Raw genomic sequence first — 13,493 nt, 5'->3', positions numbered from 1 at the left:
TGATTTATGTTAATGATCTGATTTCGGCTGTAAAAAACACCAGGCCTCTGGCATGTTGCAAGCTGTGTCAGCCTGATGCTCAGTGGTGTTCCAGTACATCTTCTAATGAAGATTTTCTTGTTGTTTTTGCTGATGATACCACTCTTGGGACCCTTGGGAATACGGAATGTGATATCAAGTCTAACCTTGTGGCATTATTTGAGAGAGTTATGTCATGGTTTAATGCCAATTACTCGGTCTTGAATGTTGATAAATCACATTTTCTTATTTTTTCTCGAATTAGTGTAGCTTTTCTTCAGCTTACACACCTTCAGGTGTCACAAGGCTCCTTGTGTAGACCAGAGAATCGGGTGGTCCGGTTTCTTGGTATCCTGCTTGATGAGGACCTTTCATTCAGAAACCATTTAGCCATGATTAGGGTTAAGGTCTCACGGAGTTTGTGTATCATTCGGAAACTTTGATACACATTTCCTGGATCTATTCTGAAACTTTTTTTTCTGTCTTGTCCAGTCATATGTTTCTTATTGCCCCATTGTATGAATGTCTACTTTTCCGTCTACGCTGCGGTCACTTTCCGTCATGTATAATAAAGCACGGCGTCTGATTATGGACACCAACCGTTCTTCACCAACACAGCTCTTAAGTCTACGGTCTATTTACATTATTTCTTGTGCTTCTTCTTCCCAAAATCTCAAAATCTCAATCTTCCAAAATCTCTTCGGAAAGCTCCTATGTTTATTTCTGATTCAGCTCCGTATAGCCTTCGTTCTTCAAATAAAATCCACATTCCACCTCCCCCTACTATTTGATCAGATTTCAATCCCCGCATTGCTTGTCAACAGGTCTGGAATTCACTACCTTCTTCAGTGCAGAAATGCCACTCGTTTGGGACTTTTAAAAGGATTCTTAAGGGTTATTTAATAAAGAATCAAATAGATTTTTTTTCCTCTGAGGAGTTGATGGCCCCTGTGTTTTTTTAGTGGTGTGTGGTTTTCCTCTCTGCACTTTGCTCCCAGGCCTCAGGTATGTTCTCTATATTTTTTTCTCCTTCTTGTTGTTGCTTATATTGTATCCCCCATAAATATATTGCCTGTAAACTGCTATATGTGATTGCTTATATTGAATTTATTGCTTGTATAATAATGGTTTTTTTCTTATCCCCTTGTATCCCTGGCCATGGAGCCTTTCGAGGGGAATTATGTGTATTCTAATTCGATTTTGAATTATTTTGTATTGTCTTCTATTTAATATTAATAAACTTCTCTCTCTCTCTCTCTCTCTCTCTCTCTCCCTCTCCCTCTCTCTTTCTCTCTCTCTCTCTCTCTCCCTCCCCTCTCTCTCTCTCTCTCTCTCTCTCTCTCTCTCTCTCTCTCCTCTCTCTCTCGCTCTCTCCTCTCTCTCTCTCTCTCTCTCTCGTCTCTCTCTCTCTCTCTCTCTCCCGAAGATAACTACACTTCAGAGGAAAGTGATACCCTCTCAAGCTGTTTGTTGCAAAATGATGTTCACCCATGTTTTTTTTTTCAACTGCACATGAAAACCACGTTTCAACTGCTTATGGTGGTCTAATGCTTTTCAGCCACATTTTTTTTCCAGCTGCACATGAAAACCATGTTTCAACTCCTTATGGTGGTCAAATGCTTTTTATCCCGTTTTTTTTTCAACTGCACGTGAAAACCATGTTTCAACAGCTTATGGTAGTCTAATGCTTTTCACCCACATTTATTTTTTTCAACTGCACATGTAAACCATGTTTCAACTGCATATGGTGGTCTAATGCTTTTCACCTACGTTTTATTTCAACTGCATATGAAAACCATGTTTCAACTGCATATGGTGATCTAATGCTTTTTCACCCCCGTTTCTTTTTTTCAACTGTACATGAAAACCTTGTTTCACATGCATATGGTGGTCTAATGCTTTTCACCCACGTTTCTTATTTTCAACTGCACATGAAAATCACGTTTCAACTGCATATGCTGTGCTATTACATTGGAAATAATTTTTTTTTTACCTGTAGAGATATATAGAGTGTAAATTTCCACAATTCAAACAATCAGGTTTTCAATATGCTTCGTTCTTTAAACTTATAATTTACATGAATGACGGTGTATTCATACTTGCTTTCTATGACATACGAAGTGCCTTGGCGAAAAAAAGAAGAAAATTCTGTCCATATTGCTCTTTACTTAGGCAGCTCTATTTCATTGCCTATGGAAATTGAATTTACAATATTTTCAGACCTTTTAAGATATAAAGACAATAAATTTCCACATAACTAGTTTTAAGACTTAGATTTCTTATTCATTGCCCTTTGTTCTTTGTCTTAACTCGATAACTTGTAGAGTATTTCACAAGGTTACATTTAATCTTGGACATTTTCAAATGGACATAGTTCACGTGGTATAAATATGAAAAAAGAACAATGTAATGCTTTTTATCTGAAGTAAATATTTGTAAGATCTGAGCATACGAATTCAAATTTTATCTTCTTCTTTAAGTTTTAGGCCTGATCAACATTAAATTAAAAAAACAAGTTTTTTTTAACTGAAAGTAAGGAGCGACATTAAAACTTAAAACGTACAGAAATTACTTCGTATATGAAAGAGGCTGCTTCCTCATCAGCGCCCCGTTCTTTACGCTAAAGTTTGACTCTTTCTCTCAATTCTTCTTTTTAAAACAGTAAAAAACTTTAGCGTAAAGAGCGGGGCGTTGATGAGGAAGCAGCCTCTTTCATATACGAAGTAATTTTCTGTGCGTTTTAAGTTTTAATGTCGCTCCTTACTTTCAGTTAAAAAAACTTGTTTTTTTAATTTAATTTCTGAACGTTTTTGAATCAATGCATGTTTTGATTTTGGCTCTCCGCAGAGGAATAATCAAAACGAAATTTGCATTTTTTTTTTTTTTTTTGGCTAAATGGCTTTCTCATAATTTTGATCGAATGATTTTGAGAAAAAAAGAGCGGGGGACGAAGCCTAGTTGCCCTCCGATTTTTTGGTTAATTAAAAAGGCAACTAGAACTTTTAATTTTTTACGAATCTTTTTATTGGTAAAAGATTTACGTAACTTATAAATTAGCTTACGTAAAGAACTTTTGTATTCTCATGTTTTTATTACATATATGAGGGGATTCGCCCCATCGTCAGTACCTCGCTCTTTACACTAAAGCTTAAATTTTATCCCAGTTCATTAAGAATGACCCCTGAATCACAAAAGCCGTAGAATAAATAGTTGGAATTACTAAAAATACTTTAGCGTAAAGAGCAAGGTATTAGAAGGAGGTGAGCCCCTCATATGGGTAATAATTTCTGTTTGTTTTAAATTTTATTACTTTTCCTTACTTCCAGCTGAAAAAGCTTTTTCACATTTATTTTTTAATTTTTTTTTTTTAAACAATGCTAGTAAATCCTGCTCTCCCTTCATGGAAATTTTCTTCTCCCATGACAAATTCTCGATGGAAAGTTCCTCCAGCATATCCTCCTCTTCTCAACCCCTCCCCCCAACCAAAAAAATCCTCCTGAAAACGCCTGTATACTTCCCAATAACCATTACTATATGTAAGCACAGGTCAAAGTTTGTAACTTGTTGCCCCTCCCATGGGGACTGTGGGGGAGTAAGTCGTCCACAAAGACAAGGTTATAAGGTTTTTCGACTACGTTGAATAAAATGGCTATCTCAGAATTTTGATCCGTTGACTTTGGGAAAATAATTAGCGTGGGAGGGGGCCTAGGTGCCCTCCAATTTTTTGGTCACTTAAAAAGGGCACTAGAACTTTTCATTTCCGTTAGAATGAGCCCTCTTGCAATATTCTAGGACAACTGGGTCGATACGATCACCCCTGGAAAAAAAACAAAAAAAAACAAAAAAAAAAAACAAATAAACACGCATCCGTGATCTGCCTTCTGGCAAAAAATGCAAAATTCCACATTTTTGTAGATAGGAGCTCGAAACTTCTACAGTAGGGTTCTCTGATACGCTGAATCTGATTGTGTGATTTTCGTTAAGATTCTATGACTGTTAGGGGGTGTTTCCCCCTATTTTCTAAAATAACGCAAATTTTCTCAGGCTCGTAACTTTTGATGGGTAAGACTAAACTTGATGAAACTTATATATTTAAAACCAGCATTAAAATGCGATTCTTTTGATGTAGCTATTGGTATCAAACTTCCATTTTTTAGAGTTTTGGTTACTATTGAGCCGGGTCGCTCCTTACTACAGTTCGTTACCACGAACTGTTTGATAAATTGTTTAAATGGTTAAGGCATGGAATTCTCGTATAAAAGAACAATTTTTTTCGTCGCTGCTCAAAAACTCGTGAATTTAAATTCCAGTTGAATAAATAAACGAACAAGCAATTTACTACTTTCAGGGACTCTATTTTCAACTCCGTAAGGCCTCGCCTTGTTTGATTAGCGGCTTGAAGTTTTCTGTTGACCTACCCGATGAAGAGATAATTCAAGTTACAATTTCTGGTGAGAATATTTATATTTTTTTTCTTTTTATTTATTTTTTAACAAACATCATAAGGCATAGCATTGAAGAGTATATTAAAGAGAAATAAATTGATCACAGTGAGAATTTATTTTCAATAGGCACAACGGGCCAATATTTAGCATTAGATGCTTATATTAAAGAAAAATCAATTTTGAATCAAATTTTTGACACTAAACTATAAGGGATTAAATTCAGATGGATAAAACAATTCACTTCTTGAAGATTCAGACACTTGCCGTATTTTCACTCATACTTAGAGTGTTTTAGATTCAATTACGTCAAATCTAGTTTTTTGGTCTTATTCAAAGAGTTTTAGGTATTACAAAGAGTTATTAAAATACTTGGTATAATTGGTAAATTTATGTTAGTAATAAGTATCAGATCTCAGTTACTGACAGAAAAACAATTACAAAACTTTAAAAGTGCCATATGTTACCAGACGCTAGGTGGCGTTAATAGTTTTTCTTTTGACACAAGCTCCAGTTTCCGCTTGGATAAGTTACAAATGCTCTTTTATTCTATCGTCAAAGCTCTTCATTGATGGCTAATTCATGAAATCGCAAGTATTTCGTAGTGTTAGCAAAATGAATGAACTTTTAGAGGTTTTGCGAGTTCAGGGTGCTAGAATAGGCTTGAAAATTAATGTGAAGAAGACTAAGTCACTAAGGCTAGGAATAAGTGAAGATGAAAAGGTGACATTGGGTAACGAAAAGATTGATCGGGTTGGCAGCTTCACTTACCTTGGTAGTATTATTAGTAAAGACGGTGGGAGCAGTTAGGATGTTAAAAGTAGAATAGCTAAGGCTCAGGGTGTTTTTTCACAGTTAAAAAAAAAGTTTGAAAGAATAGAAAGATAAGTCTGCAAACCAAGATTAGATAATTGGAAGCTACAGTGGTCATACAGTGGATGACAGTGGTCAAATATGGCTCTGAAGCATGGGCGCTCCGATAAGCAGATGAAAATGTACTAGATGTTTTCCAGAGAAATTGCCTTCGGAATGTTCTGGGTACCCGGCTGACTGACCGTATTTCAAACAGTAGGTTGTACGAAAAATGTGGTTCAATCCCGCTTTCTATGGCTATAATGAAAGAAAGGTTGAGATGGCTAGGCCACGTTCTGCGGATGAAGGATGACACATTGCCAAAGATTGTCCTTTTCGGCCAACCGTCTGGGGCTACACGGAAAGCAGTTCGTCCTTGTCTGGGTTGGGAGGATGTCATAAATAAAGATTTAAAGGAAATGGGAACATCCTGGGAGGATGTAAAGAGGGAGGCCTTGAATAGATTGGGTTGAAGGAGGAGCGTGCGTAGCTGTGTTGGCCTCAGGTGGCTTGGTGCTGCAGTGAGTTATTAGTTGTAGTAGTAGTAGTAGTAGTATTTCATAGTAATGACAGCATAATGATTTGTGGAAGACACATAGGGGGTAAACCTGAAGCTACTAGCCTCTTGAAACATCGATTACGTGCACCCGCGTCTTGCCAGTACTATAGCGCACCTGTAACGGTATAGTACACATACGTTATAGGTTTTTTTTTACTGTTGGTTGTTACATAATAGGGAATGTTTTCTAAGAGATGCAGGTGCTTTTTAGAAATGGGAATTGTTAGTGTCCGCTATTAAAGCGGGGAATCCCCGGTTATAACTGAGGGGACACACATGGGTGTTAGGTTATGATGGGTGTCACATGGGTGTCATGTGGGATCTGACACGATCTTGCTTGACTTGATTGATTTATTAGGGGTGACGTAATCTTACCTGACTTGGTATTTTTATTGGGAACTAGCTGTTGGTGTGGCGCTTCGCGCCCCCCCAAAGCTCCCCCGCTCGCGTAAGTCGTTACGCGCTATATTAGTTACGTGCCATTGTAGTTGTGTCCCTGTGTCCCACCTGTGAATATATATATATATATATATATATATATATATATATATATATATATATATATGTGTGTGTTTTTAACTACGTAAAACTTGCGAATATACAACATTCTTCGCTGTCCTATTGTCTGTGCGTATAAATAGATTGTCAGGTTTACCGACTCTTAAACATGCAACGTATAATTGTCCATGGGAAAAACAATCCGTATTCAGATCTATACCGCATTTTTCTAATGATTGCCCTGGAGCTTTGTTGAGGGTGATTGCTAATCGAATATTCCCTGTGTCCCCGTCGTCATTTATATATCCCCCCTGTGCCCCCCGGGGTTCCCGTTGTAGTTGTATCCGTGTGTCCCGGTCGTCATTTATATCCCCCGTGTCCCGGTGTCCTGGTCTTCATTTGTGTCCCGGCGTCCCGTTGTGTAATTTTTCATTGAATGTCCCGGTTGTCATTTAGATTCCCTGTGTCCCGGTCGTCATTTGTGTCCCGGTGTCCCGGTCTGTAACGTCATTTTATAATGACGTCATATACAAAACCTTATATACTTATAATGACGTCATATGCAAACCCTCTTTTTACAAACAAACAAACATGCATAATGGCATTATCTCTCTGAGCCGCAAGCCTGTTTTCACGTTGTCCTTGTGATTCCTCGGCATGATTTTTTTCGGTAATTTCTCTTTGAGCCGCAAGCCTGTGTTCTCGTTGCTCTTGTGATTCCTCGGCACGCTTTCTTTTGGTAATTTCTCTTTGAGTCGCAAGCCTGTTTTCACGTTGCTCTTGTGATTCCTCGGCACGATTTTTTTGGTAATCTCTCTTAGAACCGCGAGCCTGTTTTCACGTTGTTTTTGTGATTCCTCGGCACGCTTTCTTTTCTTACTTTCTCTTTTACCCGCAAACCTTTTGGCATTATCTCTTTGAGCCGCTTCCTTGACTGTTTCTTCTGCCATTGTAGGATTTATACTAAAATTTCTCGCACGATTTGATTCCTCGGCTGTTTCTTCTGCCATTGTAGGATTTATACTGAATATCCTCTTTGAATTGCAAGCCTTATATACTTATTATGACGTCATATATAAAGCCTTATATAATTACAATAACGTCAACTTATAACGACGTCACATAGAAACATAGAAAATACATACATGACGTCACAATGCTCAATCCTTATAATGACGTCAATCGTCAAACCTACAAAAATACACACAACTTATTTTTATATTTATAGATGAAGTAATGACAGCGCACACATGGGATGTTGCGTAATGACGATGTACACTCGGGTTTTGCATAATACTTTAGAAGGTTTTTTTTCAGTATTTCATTTTTTTCTTTCAGGGCGTTTTGTTCTTCGGGTTTTCCTTTTTTGTTTCATGACTTTTTTTGGAGAACCTTCACAATCCGAAGATTTTTCGTCCGCATTAGGATTCGAAAGGGATTCCCCTTCAACGGAATTGAGCGCTAGACGGGGGGGGGGGGGGGGGGGGGCTATAAAAGCCTTTCCAATATTATAATTCGAGAAATAATGAACTTTCTAAATTATAACCAAATGTACGCACGGAGAAATACCCCCTACATTCTAAAACGATTACATGATTCGCAAGTTTCCAACCCTTTCCACATGAGTGTGCACAAGTGTCCTAATACTGTTAATTGTTGCTCTATTAGTTGCACCTGCATGTTACAGTGTTATTAGTTTTCTAAAGTGAGTAAGACAGGTTGAGCTAGCTATTGAATCAATGAGATGTTACATGTCTCTGGATTTCATTTCGTAATTGATTACACAAGCGTAGATCCAAGTATTAACAAGCTTTTTATATTTTCTTTTTTATTTGAGTCGTATTGCGCAAGTACATTGCGGAAGAGGGAAGAGTTGAGCCCCCTTAAATAAAACAAATATAAAACATAACATATATGTTATGGGGGAGGGTCGGTGGATTGTTGTGTAGATTTGGAGGAGGGGGTAACCTATGCCTAAAGGCCCGAAAACTTCATTGTTGTGCCCGAATTATCTGACTCAATAAATCTTCAAATGAATATAGAAGGAAGTTTGGAGGGAAGGGGATTGAAATTATCCCCTTATCTCCCTTCGATCCCATGCAAATATTTGGATTAAGCATGTAATATGGGTGCTGTGAAGTAATATTTCCAGTCATCGTTTAATATACAAGGTTAAACTCGCATACGTATCGGCACAAACGGGGAAGAGGGGCATCTCGAGCTGCCAGGAAATTGTACAGGAAGGTAAGTGCTACCAGGAGCTTTTCACCAAGTTCTAAGTGGGACAATTTATCCTTTTACTACATAGTAACATTTTATACTGACTTACTTTTTTCCAGAGGTCACCCCCCCCCCTGCTAGGTTCAATGGTGAAATCCCTTTAGAAAAGATATGTTCGGATAATTCACCCTGAAAAGCTTGGAAGTGACGACCATTGACACCCCGGTCGACACTGACCATCCGGAGAAATATTTGAAGGCGATGACCTTTTCATCGATAATTACCATTATGGAAGCATCATTATCATATTAATCTGATTCTAAATATGCTGAGTCGAATAACTTTAAACTTGCTCTTTGAAAGCTATTAGGAAATAAAATTTTGCATAATTTTAGAAATAGGGGTTAAATTTCCCCAAAAAGAAGTGCCCTTTATCAAAATTTTATGTATAAATTCAACTTGTATAAGAGTCCTAAGACTATTCATTGTACATAAAACATGAGATTTCTTATTTTTGAAGAGAAGAATGATCACGCATGCGTGTTTGTTTTTTTACCATGAGCAATCATATCAAATCAATCAAATCAGTAGTCATAGATTATTAAAAGAGGGTACATTTCACCTAACACTTGAGGATATATAGCCCTGTTTAAGAAAAAACTGAGATGAAGCCACAAGAAAGCGCCGTATTCTAGCATTTTAGCCCGTAAAACGGCATTTCTGAGCCGGAGAGGTTCAATACTTACCCATATTACCCGTAAGGTCAATATTTACCAAACTAAAAGTTGATATGGCTTCCTAGTCTCAAAGGCCGTGCTAGAATGTGGTACAGCATTTGTCCCTAAATATGTGCAGTCAATAACGAAGGCACCGTTGTCATAGGTCATTTATCCAGTAAAACTAATTGAAGAGTATCGTAGAGTTGCCGACTCTTTATTCGGGTGTCGGCCAATAGATTTTCGTTTGGAGAGCAACGTCTCAGACTCAAAAATTTTGGCCCCCTGACTTCCAACTTCTTATGAAAGGACCCTCTTCTGGATCTAATTAATATTCAGGTAATTGTAAAATTAACTTCTGACATCCCTTCGCTGGGAAGAATATTGCACTCTGAGTGCTGAGAGGGTGAAAACTCTCCATTTATTTTGGAGACGATAGTTTATTTTAGAACGTTATTTGCCATTTTGTATTTTTTCTCGAAGCATTGTTCTACAAAAGTTAAACACTAATTTAAATGATGGGATTTGACCGGCGGTAACTCTCTTGATATTTAGGATGACCCCGAGTATGATCTTCAAGACGGATAGAAAATCAGTAACAAAATATTTTTTTTCAGATTAAAGTAAAGAGTGATATTAAAACTCAAAACGAGCAGAAACTTTTTCGTATATGAGGGCAACAGTCTCTTTCGTAACCCCCTGATCTTTATGCTAATTTATGATTACTGGCCCCAAAGGATTTAAGTACAATTACTATTGGAATGGCAAAATTTTTTTTTTGCAATACATCGAGAATGCAAGCGTTTAATTTACACTATAAAATTTCAGTTAATGTTTTAACAGGCAATTGGTGAATAATTACCATCAACTACACGTGTTGCACTCATAAACACTATCTGTAAAGCTATAAAACTTTGAATTAGATAACGAAGGGCGAAGGAGGAGTTAGAGTATGATAGAGTACTATCTTAATGTTAGATAGTAATAAATTATTACTGTAATTTACAATAATCAATAAATTAATGATAAATAGTAATAATAATAAATTAATAAAAAATCATAATAATTAATAAAAATAAATTAATAATAGATATAATAGATCAAAAATCCTGCATCTTCTTTATTGACTCAGTTTAGGGAACTGACAAATGATTAGATCCTCCTCCATTTCAGATTTTGTTGCTAATAATGAATGGGGGTCATATATAGAGTATTTCCCGTTTGTTTCAGGTTTTTTTTGTCGCTCTTTTAAAAATGTGTTTTTTTTTGTTGAATCTTTGTGTGAGAGAGGCGCCTATGCTATCTTAAACAGAATATAGGACAATGTTGACTGTTGTCATAGAAATGCTATTTATTTTTGGGACTCAGGACATTTGCTATAGATCTCAAGCTATTAGACTGTGCAAATAGAATTCGACAGAGGATATAAATATATATATATATATATATATATATATATATATATATATATATATATATATATATATATATATATATATATATACACTTACACACACATATATACATACAAATATATATATATATATATATATATATATATATATATATATATATATATATATATATATATATATATATATATATATATATATATATATATATATATATATATATATATATATACTAGCTGTTGGGGTGGCGCTTCGCGCCACCCCAACACCTAGTTGGTGGGGGCGCTTCGCGCCCCCCCCAAGCCCCCCCGCGCGCGTAAGTCGTTACGCGCCATAATAGTTACGCGCCATTGTAGTTGTGTCCCTATGTCCCACCTGTGAATATAGATTATATATATATATATATATATATATATATATATATATATATATATATATATATATATATATATATATATATATATATATTCACAGGTGGTACACAGGGACACAACTACAATGGCGCGTAACGACTGATGCGCGCGGGGGGCTTGGGGGGGGGCGCGAACCGCCCCCACCAACTAGGTGTTGGTGTGTCGCGAAGCGCCACCCCATAACCACCCCGTATATAACAGCTAGTATATATATATATATATATATATATATATATATATATATATATATATATATATATATATATATATATATATATATATATATATAACGCCATATTAGTTACGCGCCATTGTAGTTGTGTCCCTGTGTCCCACCTTTGAATTTCCGTTAGTGTCCGAAATTTAGTTTATGTCGACATTCACCAGGGAGTGTTCGAAATTCCTTTTTCTCAGTTTCGATTCAATTAGTTTCGCGAGACAACTTTTCAGTCTTATGAAACCTATGATGGTAAAAGTTAAAGTTAGGTTAGATTATGTTAGTTTAGAATAGGATAGGGAAGATTAGGTTGAATTTGGTTCTAAATATCAGAAATGGGTTAAAACCTAACTTAAACTAACTTAAACCAACCTAACGTCGTCTAACCAAACATAATCTAGTCTAACCTAATGCGTTGAATATGACGTCAAAGGCTTTGTATATGACGTCAAAGGTTTTGTATATGACGTCATTATAAGTATACAAGAAGGCGTTTCAGAGATAAATTTTTAGTGTAGACAGCCGAGGATGCTGCTCAAAGAGTTAATGTCAAAAGGCTTGCAGCTAAAGAACGCAAAACCGCACAGTTAGATGAAAATCAACCTGGACTGCGAGAGTCAAAACGTATCAAAACTGAAAATGATAGGGATGATGATTAGGTTTGGGATTTTGACTTGGATAAGGTCATCAATGCCTACCAGATTTTAGTTAAAAAATAAGCTGCTCAAAGAGTTAATGCCGAAATGCTTATGGTTGAAGAACGCAAAACCGCGCAGTTAGATGAAAATCAACCTGGACAGCGAGAGTCAAAACGTATCAAAACTGAAAATGATAGCGATGATGATTGGGTTTGGGATTTTGACTTGGATAAGGTCATCAATGCCTACCGGATTTTAGTTAAAAAAACAAAGGTTCGGCGATATGTATTTCATAGTGACGAAAGACAAGTCAAGGTAAAACAAACCAAACAACCTGAAAGTGATGCCGATGATAAAAAAAGCCATTCAATATCCTATCATTTTTTGGGATGGAGCCGACGGCAATCACTTTAATATTAAATTAATAAATCCAGCCAATAACAAAGAAATGGATAAGAAATCCAGCGCAATGAAATATTATGCCTATAGATTGATGATTCGTCATTTATTACATTTATATATAATCCAACTTGAGATTACATACAACAGCTTGTACATCCTGGACAATCGCCGGTTCATAGACAGGACATTACGGCCCGTGTCTTCCGGCAAAAGTTGCTCTCCTTCATCTCCTACAGAGTTAAGGGAGAAATACAAATCGCAAATGGCCGACAATATACTCCACCGAATACGGCTAGAAACACCAGGAATACACACCAGGCTAGAACACCAGGAATATAAATTACGACCGGGACACTCAAAGAGAAATTACAGACCGGGACACCGGGACAAAAACAACAAGCGGGACACAGGGAATATAAATGACGACCGGGATACTCAAAGAGAAATTACATACTGGGAAACAAAGGACGACCGGGACACAGGGAATATAAATGACGACCGGGACACAGGGACACAACTACAACGGGGACGCCGGAAGGGCACATGGGAGATATATAAATGACGACGGGGACACAGGTAATATTCGATTAGCAATTACCATCAACAAATACCAAGAGCAATCATTAGAAAAATGCGGTATAGATCTGAATACGGACCTGACAATCTATTTATATGCACAGACAATGGGACAGCGAAGAATATTGTATATTCGCAAGTTTTACGTAGTTAAAAACCTATATATATATATATATATATATATATATATATATATATATATATATATATATATATATATATATATATATATATATATATATATTTATATATATATATATATATATATATATATATATATATATATATATAATATATATATATATATATATATATATATCTATATTCACAGCTGGGACACAGGGACACAACTACAATGGCGCGTAACGACTTACGCACGCTGGTGGCTTGGGTGGGCGCAAAACGCCCCCACCAACAGCTAGTATATATATATATATATATATATATATATATATATATATATATATATATATATATATATATATATATATATATATATATATATATATATATATATATACTAGCTGTTG

The 13,493-nt window shown here is 36.2% G+C and overlaps 1 protein-coding gene across 2 annotated transcripts in view; it reads left to right on the top strand.

Annotated features, from left to right (window-relative positions):
- The window catches only part of LOC136038559 (C2 domain-containing protein 5-like), a 289,931-nt gene that overhangs the window by 170,477 nt on the left and 105,961 nt on the right, over window positions 1–13,493 (top strand). For both annotated transcript variants that reach the window (XM_065721729.1, XM_065721731.1), the window contains exon 16: window positions 4,367–4,469. In XM_065721729.1, the coding sequence (XP_065577801.1) occupies window positions 4,367–4,469 (103 nt within the window). The remainder of the gene's footprint in view (window positions 1–4,366; window positions 4,470–13,493) is intronic.

Source organism: Artemia franciscana, chromosome 18 (genome assembly GCF_032884065.1).
Source record: "Artemia franciscana chromosome 18, ASM3288406v1, whole genome shotgun sequence".
In the NCBI taxonomy this organism is placed as follows: Eukaryota; Metazoa; Arthropoda; class Branchiopoda; order Anostraca; family Artemiidae; genus Artemia; species Artemia franciscana.
Note: the sequence above shows the minus strand (reverse complement) of the source record. Positions and strands in the feature narration are given on the sequence as shown.